The sequence below is a fragment of the Castor canadensis genome, chromosome 2 (assembly GCF_047511655.1).
Source record: "Castor canadensis chromosome 2, mCasCan1.hap1v2, whole genome shotgun sequence".
Taxonomy (NCBI): domain Eukaryota; kingdom Metazoa; phylum Chordata; class Mammalia; order Rodentia; family Castoridae; genus Castor; species Castor canadensis.
In genome coordinates, this window is record NC_133387.1 from 125504266 (window position 1) to 125521887 (window position 17622).

The following is a 17622-nucleotide window of genomic DNA, read 5'->3' on the forward strand; positions in this document are numbered from 1 at the left end:
CTTTACATGGGGGTTCTTCTGTCAATGGGTGTAATGGATCTGGGTTACTCCACACATCCTCCCTGACTCCTCCCACACCCTTAGAGAGGGGGTGTGAGGCAGAAAGGTTAACTCAGCTGCCTGCTTCCTTGGGAAGGCCTGTGGTGAACTCCCCTTTTTTATTCACAGGCATTAAATATATGTATGGACTGCAATTTTTTAATTAAAAAAATCAAACTTTATTAAGTTCCAAGGGAAAATTTTGAACTTTATTGACAGGAAAAGAATCAGTGCCTTTTCATCACTAAAATGGAAATAATTTGGGGGAAAGAGGGAAAGGAAAAGAGAATGATAGAGCATCAGTAATATCACATGCCATATGATGTTATGTGACACAAGGATGTGTATTAAAAGCTGTTGAAAATGGGGGGTGGGAGGTAAAGGGGAAAGGGGAGTAATGGAAGGGGTTGAATGGACCAACGTAAAGTATACTCACAGTAGGCATACATTGAAACACCCCTTTCATTATTAAATATTAATGAAAATAAGGACTGTAAAATAGGTACAAGTGTATGGGGGAATACTAGTGGGAGGGGGAGAGGGAATGAGGACATTAAGGTGACAGTACATGGTTGATGGACTTCATATAACTATGAAACAGCTGAGAAACCTCTTACAATTGCTTTAAGTGGGGTCAGGGAGGGAGTGAGGGGGACAGACGATGGGGGAAATGTAACTAATGTACAATGTAAGTCTAATTGGAATTGTCACTATGAATCTCTCCTGTATAATGAATATATCCTAATAAAAATTATTAAAAAAAAATGGTAATAATTGTATATATTTATTTTGGTGGCACTGGGATTTGAACTCAGGGCCTCACACTTGCTAGGCAGGAGCTCTACTACCTGAGCCACTCTGCCAGCCCAACTGTATACATTTCAGAAGTCAGCTTTAATTTTTGTTTATTATGAGATCTGTTAGGTCTGAGCAGCTCATAACTGGTGTAAACCTCAGAACCTGGGTCTGGAAAAGAACCTGACCGTGACCCTGTGCTCTGACAAGCTCCAGAGATGAGAATATTAGGCAACTGGAGCCTCATTTTAGCTGAGGTTTTTCTGTTAACACAGCAAATTGCCCAAGTGCCAGGACGCTGTCATTTGTTACGTATCATGCAGCCTCTCTTGACAAGGACATGTCTTGCACTCTTTTCATTCTGTCTGGAGAGAGCCCAGCAAGAAGGCTTTTTGCATAGTGGATCATCAAGAAATTCATGTTGATAGTGATGAAGAAATAGCTTGAGAGAAAATGATTTCATGTGTGTTGAACTTTTATTTTAAAACAACAGCAGTACGTAGTGGAAGCCATATGCAGGAAATATTCTTTGTTGTACACCCCACCCCAGGAGCCCAGGGCTCCAGTTCCCTTGATCATTCACCCAGCTGGATCTAGAAGGTGTGGCCCCAGCTAGGCATGTGCCTGCTTGTGCCAGGTGCAATCTCAGAGGCATTGCTCAAGCAAAATATCCTAAAAATATTTTCCCAGTGCCCAAAAGAATTGCCTCAAATTTTCATCATTACTTAATTTTGGGGGATTAAGTGAGAACCCTGTTACTAGGGGAGAAAAATACATCGTACGTCAGCTAATGACATCTTAGGCCTGGTTTCCTTATTGGACCCCCCACTCCCTCCTCACCATTGCTCTTTCTGCCCACAACATTAAGGATACACCTTTCTATGCTGATTCTGCGAGCCTTTTCGAGCTGCTTTGCTTCTGGGTATTGTCAGCACCTGGAGATAACGTTTTTCTGGCACAGAGGGGGAAACTTCAAAAACATTACTGAAGCAGGCTTTTCCTTACACAAGTCCATGAGAGTTCTGAAAGAGCTGCCTAAAGAAATGAGCCCCAGGATGTGGATCTGGTGGTGAGGAAGTGTGCTATCAAAATCCTGCTTGGCTGTCTTTTACAGCGAGGAGAGGGCCGCAGAAAACAAACGTGCCTCTGGCACAGTTTGGATGACCTTGGCCAGTGGCTTACCTGTAAGCTGGGCAGATTCTGGCTCCAGGAAGATGAAAAGAATTGCCTTCAGTAACTAAAAGTACATCATACAAACCTCATATTCCCACCCCCTAGTTCCCACTGTTTGCCCTTTCTGGTCTGACACAGAGACTCGGTCTCTCCCTGCCCTGCAGGGTTATCCCTGACCCTAGGTCACCACAGGTCCGCCTTGCAGCAAGGCGTCGTACACACCTGTGGCCAGCAGGGGGCACCGTGGCAACACTCCTCTCCCCCTCCCTTGCGCGGTGAGGCCGAGGGGCGGGGCCGGCGGTGGGCGGAGCCCGGGGAGCTATCCCGGCGGGCCGCGCGCGCGGCGGCGTTTGAATGGCTGGGAGTGGGGTCGGGCCCGGGAGCTAAGGGCCGCTCTAGGCTGCCGAGCGCAGTGTCAGCGCCGCACTGGGCTGAGGCGCCGCGGTACCATGAGGCGCCGGTGAGTGACGTCCGGGCAAACTGGGCCGGTGAGGGCCCCGGGGGCCTGACGCAGCCCTGGATCCGCGCGGGCCCCGCGGCGGCCTCGCTCGGCTTGGCCGGGCCGCGGCAGGGCGGGGCGGGGTCGCGGGGCTCCGCGGGGCAGGGGAGCCGGGGAACTCGGGTTGCAGGGTTCCGTCGGGGTTGGGATAGGGTGGGGTCGCGGGGCGCCCCCGGTGGCGGGGGGAGGGACGGGGAACCCGGGTCGTGGGGCTCCGTCGGGGTTGGGGTGGGGTGGGGTGGCGTCGGGGCGGGGGTGGCGGGGCGGGGTCGCGGGGCGCCGCCGGTGTGGGGGAGGGACGGGGAATCCGGGCCGCGGGCTCAGGCCCAGGGCCGGCGGGTACCGGGCGGGAGTAGCAGGGTCCGACCTGCTGTCACTTAGGCGTTCACGGCGGAGGACGCGGAGCCGCCCCGGCCGGCGCCTGACAGGCCCCTGACAGTCAGATGGGCTTTTGTTTCGGAGGACAGAAAGGTGACATCGCTGCGTGCGAATGTCGGTGACTGCTGTAAGGTTGGAAGGTGGTTCTGTAACTAGCCGGGCTTGTCCCGCGCCCTTCACTGCACTCCCACTGAGATAACAAAGAAATGGCTTGTTTTTCCGAAGCTCCCGAACTTCCTTGCAAACAGGTGTCTAGGTCAGATTCTTGGCAGATTCAGGAAAAAAAAAAAAATGGCAGTTTTGTAATGACCACCAATTTCGTACTTGCAAAAATCCCTGAGCACCCGTGGTTTACGCCTATAATCCTAGCTATTTGGGAGGCTGAGACCGGGAGGATCGAGGTTCGAGGCCATCCGGTTCAAACAGTTTAGGAGACCCCCATCTCCAAAATAACCAGAGCAAGATGCACTGGAGTTATGGCTCAAGGGGTAGACTTTGCAAGCATGAAACCCTGAGTTCAAACTCCAGCCCCACAAAAAAAGAAAGAAAAATTATCTAGTGCAATTAATATCTTAAACTTCTGTATAGCAATCATCCTGGGTTTTTTTTTTTTTTCCTCTTTTAAACCAGCTTCAGACTTGAATCAGAACTTTGTAGTTGAGGCTTTTACTTGGCTAAAAGGTGGCGTTGTAATAATGGGAGTGAGTAATATTTGTGTTTTCTGTGTGCTAAGCGTTGTTTTAAGGGCTTTGCTTCAGACTAGAGAGTATTATTATCGCCATTTTGACAACGAGGAAATTGAGGCACAGGGAAGCTCAAGTTTCTTGTAGATCGTTACACTGCTAATACGATTGGAAGCACCCTGCAGCTCTGCTGCCTCCTTCACAGATGGCTCTTACTTGGCTACCAAGTGTCTTCATTTCATTTACTTCAACCTTGGAGATATTTGTGTGAGCATGTCTTTCCGGTCAAGTTCTCTACTCACATTGATCACACCTAAGTTTTGTGCCTTACCAAAAACTCCACTGAGCATTTTAACATCAGTAGAATTCAGAAAGGTCATGTGTATGATGTTTATGGTTCTGATTCTTTGTATAATTTCCTGAAAGTGTAGAGGACAGTTAAAAACTTATGTGTTCCTTTAAAATAAGCCACTGTACCTTAGTGTGTTAATTCCTAAAACTAATCAAGTGGTTATTCAGTATTTGGAATGAAAATACTTAACCAATAGCTCCATGACAAGGAATGCAGTTCAAAAGGAAAAATCACTTTCTAACCACCAGCAGTTTATACTTAGAGTCCAGCCTTTAAACTTCTTCATTAGTGATCAAATTTTTTATTTCTCTTTGATTAGCACAATGTCAGACACTGTTGGCTATACAAAGGAAGTGTCCTGGGTACAAACCTGAGGGCATGTGAGTGAACAACAAGAAATGAAATTGGTTCTCCTCATTTGTGCGGTAGAGGAAGCTGAATGGAGTAAGGTAGCAGGGAATTTTGGGGAGGAAGCTGTTGGAAGACTTGGAATTGAGAATGAAAATGATTTTTCTTGGGAACAGTAATCCTGGTCTTTTGCAAAGTTCCTGCTGAGGAAGGTTATGTGAGGCAGGACTGTCCTGCATAACACATGCCAGAGGGTTAGGTTTGATATCTATGTATGTGAGCAGACAGCAAGATAAGATTTTGGAAGTTTCAAAATTTTAAGTCAATGGTTCTCAACTGGGTGCATTTTTCCTCTCCAGGGGACATTGAGCAATGTCACACTGTGAGGGAGGGGGTGCTACTGACAATCTTCTGGCTAGAGGCCAGGAATACTGGTAAGCATCCTAAAACTGGACAGCCCCTAAGAAATAATTACTCCTAATGTGAGGATGCTGAGGGTGAGAAAACCTTTTTTAAGTGGACTGTTCAGCGGCTAGCCTCTGCATATGCTGTGAGTAAGTTTGAGGAGCATGTGCACAAGCCATACAAAGTTTAAGGAGAGGTGGCTTCCAGACCTGAAGAAGGAGGGTGTTGGGATCCTGCAGGAGAAGGTGGGAGCAGTGAGAATCCACAAGTTGTGGTAAAGGTGACTTTGTTTTGTTTCATTTTTCAGTGGGACTGGGGTTTGAACTCAGGGCTTCACGCCTCAGTTCTCTACTGCTTGAGCCACACCTCCAGTCTGTTTTGCCCTGGTTATTGTGAAGATAGAGTCTTTTGAACTATTTGTGGGCCTGGCCATGAAGTGTGATCCTCCCATCTCCGCCTCCGAAGTTTTTTTGTTTTTTGCATACTGAGGATTGAAATCAAGAACTTGCACTTGTTAGGCAAGTGCTCTACCTCTTGAGCAACTCCCAGTCTGTAATTGAGCATTTTTTCTAAGTTTAAAAACAATGCATGCTTCTCTGCAGAGAAACTAAAGCAGATACCTTAAAGCAACTGAGGCCAATAGGAAAAGGGGAACAGGTACTAGAGAAAAGGTTAGATCAAAAAGAATTAACCTAGAAGGTAACACCCACGCACAGGAAATCAATGTAAATCAATGCCCTGTATAGCTATCCTTATCTCAACCAGCAAAAACCCTTGTTCCTTCCTATTATTGCTTATACTCTCTCTACAACAAAATTAGAAATAAGGGCAAAATAGTTTCTGCTGGGTATTGGGGGGGGGAGAGGGAGGGGGCGGAATGGGTGGTAAGGGAGGGGGTGGGGGCAGGGGGGAGAAATGAACCAAGCCTTGTATACACATATGAATAATAAAAGAAAAAAAAAAGAAAGTAAAAAAAAAATGCATGTTTGTTGTATAAAACTGAGGAAATGTAAAGGAAACGTGGCGGGGGAAATCACATAAGGACCCCCCCAGGGGAAGAACAACTGCTAATATTTTGTACCCTCTACTTTTTTTTTTTTTTTTAGTGAGACTGGGGTTTGAACTCAGGGCTTTGAGTTGCAATACAGGCACTCTACCTCTTGAGCTACTCCTCCAGTCCCAGTTAATATTTTAATGTGTTGGCTTCTTTCAACTCTTCCCATGCTGATAATGATCTTCCTTTTTAGAAAACTAACTTTATACATTTCTCCTTATGGGTTTTGTTGTTTATAGCCCATAGTGATCATAGTATTTGGAGTTTGTGTGTGTGTGTGTGTGTGTGTATTCTTTTGAAATTGAGACTGTTGCTTGGCATTCAGATATTCAGACGGGACATTTTAAAGGAAGAAATGTTAGAATACAACCATGTGTGGTGGTGCACACCTGTAATCTCAACACTGGGGAGGCAGAGGCAGGAAAATGTCTAATTCAAGGCCAGCCTGAGGTACTCACTGAGACCCTGTCTTAAAACAAAAAAGAAATATTCTAACATAGCCATTAACTATAAAAGATAATGGGGGTAAAAGTTTATGGCATGTGCAAGACATTATATCTGGGAAGCTACAAGAAGAGCGGGAACACGGAGACGCACTACAAGGGGCACTTCACAGGGACACATGATGAGACTCATGAAGATTCTTGGTATCGGTCAATTTACATTTTTCCTAAAGCTTGTAAAATTAATGTTTTAACTATAATTTTTATACTAAGTGTATATTTCACTTTCCCTTTTTTTGGAAAGGTTTTTTTTTTTCTAATTTTCTATGAAAATACTAAAGGCTTAAATTTGGTCATGATTGCTTAAGGGGCTGTTTATTTATTTATTTTTTTTCTCAGTACTGGGGTTTTATTTTTATTTTTTGTGTGGCACTGGGGTTTGAACTCTGGGCCTCACACTTGCTAGGCAGGTGCTCTACCACTTGAGCCACTTTGCCAGCCTTAGGTTGTTTTGTGTGTATGTGTGTGTGTGTGTTGGGTATTTTTCGAGATGAGTCTCACGAACTATTTGCCTGGGACTGACTTCCAACCACAATTCTCCTGATCTCTGCCTTCTAAGTAGAATTACTGGCGTGAACCACTGTTGCCTGACTGCTTTTGATTTTTTTAAATTGACAGATTGCTACAGCATTACAAGCAGGAGGTGAGTATAACTTATTCCTTTTTCAGGGGAGTAGGAACTATCTTTAAAAACGCTTTACCAATAACAGCAGGCTGTGTCATAATACATACCAATTGATAATGCATCGCCGTTTTATCAGTCATAAATGATTGCTGTATTGCTGTTGTTTGAGTGACCCCCCCCCTCCAAAACTCATTTCATTGTCATTAAATGAGTTTTTCATTGCTCTGACAAAGACTTGACAGAAACAATTTAAAAGGTGGAAGGATTTATTTTGCCTCACAGTTTCAAAGGTTTTCCCTCCTAGGTTAACTGGATCCACTGTTGTGGGCCTGAGGCAAGGCAGAACACCATGGTAGCAGGACATGCTGGCAGTCAGGAAGCAGAAAGATACAAGGAGACAGGAAGGGGCTGGGGATAAGGTAGAGTGTCCCATCCCCAGGTCATGTCACCTGTGACCTACTTCCTCCAGCTAGACCCTCCCGGCCCCCCCCAGAAGTTCCCAGCACCTTCCAAAATAGCACCACCTGATGGCATACCATAAAAATATAAAGAGGTGGGGCCTCATGAGAAGCATTTGGGTTGGGAAGGCACCTTTCCCTTGTGCTGCCTTCTATCATGTTATGGTATGACAAGAGTAACAGGAAGACACTCAGTAGTTGTGGCCCTTTGATCTCACACTTCCCAGCCTCCAAAACTGTAATGAATTAATAAATTACTCAGGCCATGATATTCTATAATTGCAGCAGAAAAGGGACTAAGATATTGATTATATCAGTTAATCTGGTGCTTTCTGGTAAATGTATTTAGTAAAGTAAACTTTAAAACATTTCTTATGCCTGGTACAGTGGCTCAAACCTGTAATCCTATTTACTTAGAAAGTGAAGATGTGGAGGATCGTGGTTTGAGGCCAGCCTGGACAAAAAATTTGATCGACCCCCGTACTAACCAGTACAGGTTGGGTGTGGTGATGCCTGCCTGTCATCTCAGTTGTATAGGAAGTATAAATAGGTGCATTCCAGTCTGGCCCGGTCATAAATGTGAGAACCTATCTTGAAAATAACCAAAAGCAAAGCAAAAAGGTCTGGGGGCGAGTGGTGCTGGTGTAGTAGTTCACATGGTAGAGCGCCTGCCTAGCATGCATGAGTCCCTGAGTTCAAACCCCAGTGCCTCCAAAAAAAAAAAAAAACCAAACAAACGAAAAAAGGAATATAGATTTTGGGCTGACGGAGTGGCTCAAGTGTAGCGTGCCTGCCTACCAAGCCTGAGGCCCTGAGATCAAACCAATACAGATGGTACTTTTACTGGTAGTACATAGTTTTCCAATTGGGTAAGATATAATTTAACTCTACTTAGTTCAAATGCTCATCTGTAAGGTTTTCTCAGTAGCAGATTTATATCTTCTAATTTGTAGACATTTGTTTAAAATATACTGCTTTTTGTGTGTGCTACTGGAGTTTGAACTCAGGGCCTATACCTTCATCCACTCCACCAGCCCCCTTTTTTTTGTGATTGGTTTTTTTTCAGGATAGGGTCTCTCAGACTATTTGCCTGGGCTGGCTTCAAACGGCAATCCTCCTGATATCTGCCTTTTAATCAGCTAGGATTACAGGCCTGAGGCACTGACGGCCAGCATTCTATCCTTGTTCTTAAGGCATAGTAGGATAGAAATGGGTAAAGAGCATTCTGACAGGTCCCCTTATTTTTGCATATTGAGGATTGAAATCAAGACCTTGCACTTGTTAGGCTATGGTCTTTTATTGTTGACAGGGTTTTTATTACTTTTTGAGTACATTCTTTGGCTGCCCTTGTGAGTAGCCACCCCCACCTCACACTCCCACCAACTTGTGACCAAAAGAATGTCCCATTTAGGGAACCTCATAAGCCATAAGTTTTCTTTAAATCTGGCTTGTTGTTAAATTATGGAGGTTTTTAAGTTCTTGTTTTGTGATGAATTCTTCCTGCTCCACACTAGCCCGTGATCTATTTAGCCCAATATATGTTATATATGTGTATATTTTTCAAGAGTGGGATTTGAACCCAGGGCCTCCCACTTGCTAGGCGGGCGCTGTACCACTTGAGCCACTCCACCAGCCTGGTACTGAGGTTTTGAACTCAGGGTTCCATGGTTGCTAGGCAGGCACTGTACTGCTTGAGCCACACTTTCCAGCCCCAACATATGTTTTGAACGCTCTTTAGTTATGTACATAAGTTTTACACATTGATTGAAATTTATAGAGCCATTCCTTGAGTCACCGATCAAATCCTATTGGAATAGCAGCTGTCACCCTCTGTGAGATGACTCTACAAACCTTGCTTCAAACCTCACTTCTACCTCATTGCTCACTTGAGCAATTTTCCCTCCAGGCTCTTCGATTAATCCTCAGGGACATCCCTGTGCTTAATAATTGTGCTGTAATTGCTTGGCTGTTCTTCCTACAATAACCCTTGGAATGACAGAGAATTCCACAAGGTGAAAGGTTGGGACATTAAAAGCTATGAACAATGATGAGGCAGGGAGGTACTAGCTGCTGTGGTGTGACTGTATGATACATCAAGAATCTTCTACCTTAGAGTGGGTCCAGTTACTGAATGTTATTTTTGTAATTATTTTGTGTTCCTTAACATAAACTAAGATTTTTATTATTTATTATAGCAGTCATGTAACAAATTTGTTAACTCATTAAAATTTGCTGGCACCATGAATCACACTTCTTACACCCAAGGTAACTTGCTTCATTAGGACTATTTGTGTATTACCGAAGAGCAGGCAACATTTACAGAGTGATTAATCACGTGCCAGACATTGCGGCAAGTGGGTTCATTATTTTATTTAATCCCTACCATTCTTAAATGAAGATAGAAGGTTAAATAACTAGACTAAGATCACATAACAAGTAAGTGTTGAAATAGGATTAAACCCATTCAATCTGATATCAGTATCTGTTTTTTTGGGGTGTGGGAGTAGCAGGTTCTCAACATGTACCCCACAGCTATCCTCTTGCCTCTGCCTCCTGAGTCACGTTGGGATTATAGGTGTGTGCCACCATACCTGGCCTGCCCAGTGTTTGTATTTACTTGTTATACCATACTGCTTAGTCTTTTAGCTTAATCATATGAGAAAAGTACAATTTCACATTAAATCTTTCAAAAATAAACATGTTATCATTTATGGCCTGTTAAATTTTCATAGATAAAAAATTGATAATACATAATCATGGGTTATTGAGGGTGTAGATAGTGGTCAATCTTCACTTCTACTAGCAGAAGTCTGAATTAGAAAAACATTTTCATAGATAAAAAATTTGTAATACATAATCATGGGTTATTGAGGGTGTAGATAGTGGTCAATCTTCACTTCTATTAGCAGAAGTCTGAATTAGAAAAACCTTTGTAGAAGGCAGCTGTCAATCCCTGCCTCCTTTGCCAAAGGAGTAAGTAAATTAAATGTAGCAAACTTAACAGTTTAGGATGTAGAGGTGAATGTTTTGTATCAAGTTCTTGAGCCACTTTGGAAAGATAAACTAGTGCCAGGGCCCAGTGGTCACGCCTGTAATCCTAACTACTTGAGAGATAGAGATCAGGAGCATTGGATTTTGAGGCCAACCCAGGCAAGTAGCTCAAGACACCCTATCTTGATAATACCCAACATAAAACAGGATGGTATAGTGGCTCCAGTGGTGAAGTGCCTGCCTGGCAAGTGTGAGGCTATGAGTTCAAACCCCAGTATCACCCACCACCACCCTAAATAAATAAATAAACAGGTAATCAGATGATATGCCATTATTTTTGGAATTTTTATTAAAGTGTTTAAGATACACATATAACCTCTTTTTTTAAACGAATTTCACTTTAAATGATTTTTTTTGACCAACCACCACTCCCAGTTGTTACGATAAGGCTTTTATCCTATGTTTTGCTTATTTGATTTTTGTTTGCTCGTTTGTTTTGGTGGGACTGGTGGTTGAACTCATCACTTTGCGCTTGCAAAGCAGGTGCTCTACCACTTGAACCATGCCTCTAGTCCATTTTGCTCTGGTTATTTTGGAGATGAGGTCACTTGAACTATTTGCCTGGGCTGGCCTCATACCATGATCCTTCTGATCTCAGTAGATAGGATTACAGGTGTGAGCCATTGACACTCAGCTGCTTATTTGGTTTTGGGACAAAATCACACTATTGTAGCCCAGGTTTGCCTTGAACTCACTATGTAGCTCAGGCTGGCTGCAAATTCAATCCTCCTGTCTCAGCCTCCTGAATGATGGGATTACAGGTGTATGCCACTATTAATATTTTTGAGCTAGGAATATTCTCATCCAAAGGAAATAATAAACATGTGTACACATTTATATATGAACGTTCAATTGCATTATTTCAAGGGCTAGTGGATGGTTCAAGTGGTAAGTGCCCACCTAGTAGCTAGGATGATAGGAGTGAGCAGCTGGCACCTGGCTGAGAGGCAAAAATCTGATATAAAAAAAGCATAAAGTAAAAAGTTTCTCTGCTACCTGTGTTCCCTAGGTTTGTGGTTCACCTGTGTTTGTTGGGGATATTCTAAAATGAGAGAGGTACTTTTTCTTTGTTTATCTCTGATTTCTTCTTCTATGTAACCATCTTCTCCTTGCCCTCAAGTCCAGACAAGTTGCAGTAGAACACCATTCAGCAATAAAAAGCAGGAGACCACTGCCACAGCCACCACATGGATGGCTCTCAGAGCACTTATGCAGAGTGCAAGCCACCCAGCGTGTGTTCTATGTGACCCAGCAGAAGCCTCTAGAGAGCACACACTGTCTGTGCTGACAGAAGGCAGATGAGGTGCTTGCAGTGGAGTGTCCGAGGGAATTCCCACTGGAGCCCTGAAGATGATGGCAGTGATAATCATTTACTATGTTAGTAAACTAATAATGGCTACTTAATGTCACCACATATTCTTAAGCTTCAACAGTTTCATAGTTAACTTTTTTACTCCCATTTCTCTTTATGCTAGTTTCCCCCCCTGTTAAAAAAATCCTATTTTATTTTTTGCAAGTTTACTCATTCTTTTGGAGTAAGGCAGGGTAAATACATAAACATCTCGCTTTTATCAGTGAAGAAAGTGGAGCTCAGCTGTTACCAAAGTTATAAAACTGGCTAAGTGGGGAAGTTGGGAATTTGAACCAGGATTTGTTTTACCTAATCCTTAAGCTACACTGGTCTTTAAGGTTGGATGAGTCTTTGGATTGTTTTCCCAGTTAGTAAGTTATGATACTACTACATAGTGGGCAGAAACCTTCCCAGAGAGAGAAGGAGCCCAAGGCCTTGCAGACTGAGCTTTTAACTCCCACAGTCCTCCAAGTGACAGCACTCGACCTATGCCATCATCACCTACAGAGTGCACTGAGGGCATCTTCAGCCTCAGTTAAGGCTAGAGGCAGTTGGCCAGCCCACACAGTTAAGTGGAGCACACAAAACCAGTTAAAACAGATGATTTGAAGATGTTTGGGAAACCTCCAGGACTAAAAATATACCAGTTTTCTGGAGGAAAAATAATGGATATGGGCCCTCGGGAGCTGTAATTTCTAAGTTCTTTCTAGTTTAGAAACTAGACAGAGGTTCTAGTGAAAGGCCATGGATGACATATGCTCTGTGCATATGGTAGGCACTGAACCCAGAGCCTTGCCCATGCTAGGCAAGTGCTCAACCCTGAGTTACAGCCTCAGCCTCCAATGTCTTTTAAGTCAGGTTGCTGAGGTGTTATTTCTATGAGTTTTGACACACACCCAGTTGTGCAATCACTACATGATCAAGATATAAAATCTGTCCCTCTGGCTCAGAAAGTTTCGTCTTCTCATTTGTAGCGACTTTCCCTGCCCCCAGGGCCTGGTTATCATTGATACTTTTCTTTCCTCATTTATACTTTTGCTGAACTTGTATAGCATGTAGCCTTTTGAGTTTGGCTTCTTTCACTTAGCTTAACACATTTGACATTCCTGTTGTGTGTATCTGTAGTTTCTTTTTATTGTTGAGTCAATCATTTTTGATGTAATTCATTTATTATATTAACTGTACAAAGTGGTTTCATTCTACTGTTTTTATTATGCGTATGTTATGATTTTGATCATATTTACTCTGTTACTTTCCCCCTTTTGTATAATTTTAGTGGGTTTCATTATTTTAGTTGAAAATTTTATAGAAAGAAATTATAGAAATATAGATCTAGGAAAGTAGGCTAACCATACATTCCAGCTTTCTTGGGATAAACCTAGTCTCCTGTTGTCCTGGCATAAGTTTTTTTAATAATGCCTCATTTCACTCTCAAAATTAGACAGGTTTGCTGCGGTGGCTTATTCCTATAATCCTAGCTACTCAGGAGGCAGCAATCAGAAGAATCTTTGGATCAAAGCCAGCACAGGCAAATAGTTCACAAGACCCTATCTCGAAAAACCCTTCACAAAAAAATAAAAAAAAGGTTGGTGGAGTGGCTCAAAGTGAAAGCCCTGAGTTCAAGCCCCAGTCCTGGGGAAAAAAAAAAGTATACAGGTTTGGATGATAAATTATATGGTCAGTCTAAACTGAGGGCATAAGAATATTGTTTACAGCTCCCATACTTTCTAATGTTGTCTGATTTGCCTTCCAAAATACAATAATCATATATGTTTACATTTTATAAATGTTATAGGTGATAGTAGTGGTAATAACTTTTATGTTATCTCATGTTGATCTTTGCAATATTCCCATCTTGCATTTGAGAAAACAGTTTCAGAAAAGATAAGGGACCAAAACTCATGAGCTAGAAGGTCTGTGTGTTCTAAGACCTATGCAGCATCACCTGCTCATTCTGCCTTAATGTGTCATATTAATTTGGAGACAATATAGTGTGTTAGTTAAAAACTCACAGACTTAAAGTAAAATTATAGAGGCTTCTCAGAGACTGTTAAATCAATTTGATTTCCAATAAATAGTTTAACACACAACATATCCAAATTATTTGAATAGAGTAAAGGTTTCATTAAAAGTCTGTGTAGGAGGGCTGGTGGACTGGCTCAAGTGGTAGAGTGCCTGCCTAGCAAGCGTGAGGCCCTGAGTTCAAACCCCAGTGCAGCCAAAAAAAAAATCTATGTAGATCCTTCAGACATACCTTGGGTGTTAGTGTTTTTCCATGAATACTATAGACAAATGTGTAGAATGACTTGGAGGGACTGGCAGATTGATGGCAGGAAAGTCAAGCAGTTGTAGTAATTTAGGCTTGAAGTGATGGAGTTATAGTTCTGACAGTGGAAAAAGGAATTCAAAGTGGATCCAAGAATACTTTGCAGGAAGATTTAGGGACTTGTTGGAAAGAGGAATGAAGAAAACTCCCGGGTTTCATAAAGCTCCAAGTAGCTCTGAGCGACGTTTTAGAGGCCAGGACAAAAGCAAGATTGTAAAAGTTGAAGGCAAACTGGAAGTGAAAAGGCTCCCATTGTAGGAGTTTGGCAGGAAAGGAAAGCAGAGAGAGCCTACAAGTCGATAGGAAACCTGAGCATACTTGAAAGCAGATGGTGTGGGGTCAGTTCCCAGGGAGAGATGGAAGATAGAGAAAAGTGGGAGCAAAGTCTAAGTTGGGGTGAGAAGGCAAGAACTGAGAGAACTAGTTTAAGTTTTCATAATTTTGGAAAAGTTAAAGTCGATCCTTTTCATGAAATATTATCTGTATTACTGGCATTTCTACTTTTTTTACTTGTTTACTAGAAGGGAATTGTGCAGTTAAGTCACTTTTTATAAGACGTTTATCTCATTAAGTTGAAATATTTATTTCTTCAGATTTTAAAAATAATTCATGTTCATTGTAGAAAATAAAGAAGCCTATAAATAAGGGTAAAAAAAAAATCATCCGTGAGCCTACCAGCAATAACTAACTTCAGTTAATGTTGAGCTTTTTTCAGCTTTTTTATAATTAAATTTATTTTTAATTGATGTATAATGATACATAACATAAAATTGTACATGTTAGTGGGGTACCATGTGTTGTTCTGATACATATGTACATTGTGTAATTTTGAAAACCATTGTGTAATATCTATCTCCTCAAACATTTACTATTTCTTTTTTCTTTTCTTTTTTTTCCTTTTTTTTGGATGGGACTGGGATTTGAACTCAGGGCTTCACCCTTTTAAAGCAAGTCCTCTGTCACTTGAACCACACCTCCAGTCCATGGTTATTTTGGAGATAGCATCTCACGAACTATTTGCCTGAGCTGGTCTTGAACTGCCATCCTCTTAATCTCAGCCTCCCAAGTAGCTAGGATTGTAGGAATAAGCCACCCTGCCCAGCAACACATTAGAAGTTCTTACTCCTGTCTAACTGCAATTTAGTACCTATTTGATAACCTTTCCCTGCCCATTCCTGCCACTACTCTCCCTAGCCTCTGGTGACCAACAGTTTTACTCTCAGTTTCTATGAGATTAACATTTTTGTATTCCACATATGTGTGAGATCAGGAGTTATTTGTCTTTCTGCATCTGGCTTATTTCATTTAACATAATGTTTTCCAGTTCCACCAATGTTCCACAAATGACAGGACATCATTCTCTTTGTGGCCACACAGTCTTACATTGTGTACATTTACTACACTTTTCTTTAAACATGCATCCATCAGTGATGGACACTTTGGTTGTTTCCATTTCTTGACTGTTGTGAGTAGTGCTCTTAGAAACACAGGAATGCAGATTTCATTTCCACTGGGTCAATACCCAGTAGTATTAAAAAAGCAAAAAAGGGCAGGAGGAGGCATGGCTGAGGTGGCAGAGTGCCTGCTAGCAAGTGCAAGGCCTTGAGTTCAAACCCCAGTACTACAAAACAAACCAACCAACAAACAAAAAAACAGTAATAGGATTGCTGAGTTATATGATAGTAGTTCTATTTTTCATTTTCTTTCTTTTCTTTTTTGATGTTTTGAAACAGGATCTTGCTGTTTAGCCCAGGCTAGCCTTGAACTCACCATATAACCTAGGCTGGCCTCATATTTACAGGCATGCACCACCACACCAGCTCAGTTTTATTTATTTGTTTGTTTGTTTGTTTGTTTTGTGGTGCTGGGGTTTGAACTCAGGGCCTACACCTTGAGTCACACCACCAGTCCTTTTTTTGTGATGTGCTTTTTCAAGATAGGGTCTCACGAACTATTTGCCCAAGCTGACTTCAAATTGCAGTCCTCCTGATCGCTACCTCCTGAGTAGCTAGGATTGCAGACACGAGCCACCAGTGCCGGACTGGAAGAACTCATGTCCCATTGCTGTATGCCTGTGGCAAATCAGAACGTGGTGATGGGAGAGGAATGACAGAGCAAAGCTGCTCACCTCATGGTGGCCAGGAAGCAAAGAGGGTCAGGGACAAGATATTTCCTTCAAGGTATGCTCTCAGTGACCTCCTTCCTCTAAACCAGTCTGTACCTCCTCAAGTTTTCTCCCAGTGGTACTGTCTGCTGGGGACCAGGCCTTCAGCACAGGAGACTCTGAGGGATATTCCACAGCCAAACTGTATAAGGTCTGCTGTTCATTTTTGAATCAGGCTATTTGATTTTTTGCTGTTAAGTTTCTTGAATTTCTTACACATTCTCATTGTTAACCCCTTGTCAGATGTATGGCTTGTAAATATTTTTTCCATTCTGTAGATTGTCTCTTCACTCTGCTTAGTGCTTCTTTAGCTGTGTATAAGCTTTTTCATTTGATGTAATCCAATTTGTCTATTTTTGCTTTTGTTTGCTTTGGGGGTTTGAATGGATTGTCTTATCTATACTATATCTTTGTTTGAAAAACCATGATCATACTGTGCATTCAGTTTTGTATCCTGTGCTTTATTTTTGTTTATGAATTTAGTTTTGTGGTGCTGGGGATCAAACACAGGGCCTTACACTTGCTTGGTAAGAGCTCTGAGGTACACCCCAGCCCCACATCCTGTGTTTAAAATACCATTTTTAAAAACCTTGCACTTTTGAAAAAACATTCTTTAAAAATAGTTTGTTTGTTTGCTTGCTTGCTTTTTGAGGCAGGGTCTCATCATGTAGCCCAGGTTGGTCTTTAACTTCTGATCTTCCTGCCTCTGCCTCTGCCTCTGCAGAGTGCTGGGATTATAGACATGTACCATCACGCCCAGCTGAAAGTAGTGTTTTCGTATTCCATTGTAAGCACTGATCCCATGTGGATCAGCTTTGGCTTTCTCAGTTATATTTTTACTACCTTCTTTTTAACCTGATCCAAATTTCGTTATTAAACACAAATACTACAGATGCCACAGCAGTTCTTGAAAGTCTGGCAGCTGGATTTAGGAAGAAGAAGTCAGTATCCCCAGGCCCTAAAGATTGTCCTAGAAATATCTCATTTTTACCTTCTCTCTCCTTTTCCCCCCACAGAAATTCTTGACATTCACTTTTTAGGTAGCAGCTGCCTACTGGGGAAGCCTATAATTTTTCCTTAAGCCCTATAAATCTCCTGATGAGCCTTCAGAGAGAGAAGAAAAGACTACCCAAATGAAGTGAGGGAGGTGTATGAGATGGCTTATAGTTTATTTCGTCTATCCATCTGTTGTCATTTTCTTGGAAAAGTTAGTACTCTCATCTTACTTGGCTTGAAAAAAACTTTTTAAAGTTTGGCTGAATAGAAATGAAAATATTGGCTCTAATGGAAAATTAATTGATTGATGAAAACAGCGCTGGTAAGAGTGACATGGGTTCTCTTGCCTTCTGCTCTGCCATGATAGTTGTCTTTGAATGAGTTACTTGATATCCCAGGGTTCAATTGAAAACTGGCCAAAG

At 42.2% G+C, this 17622-nt stretch overlaps 1 protein-coding gene across 2 annotated transcripts in view; it reads left to right on the forward strand.

Moving 5' to 3' along the window:
* Positions 1–2331: 2331 nt before the first annotated feature.
* Katnbl1 (katanin regulatory subunit B1 like 1) overlaps positions 2332–17622 on the forward strand; it is a 35458-nt gene continuing 20167 nt past the window's right edge. The window contains exons 1-2 of one of the 2 annotated variants that reach the window (XM_074065575.1): positions 2339–2467; positions 15977–16220. In XM_074065575.1, coding sequence (XP_073921676.1) covers positions 16172–16220 — 49 coding nt within the window. In that variant the 5' untranslated portion in view covers positions 2339–2467; positions 15977–16171. Of the gene's footprint in view, positions 2468–15976; positions 16221–17622 lie in introns of both variants that reach the window. The other variant, XM_020168268.2, reaches the window with a different exon arrangement.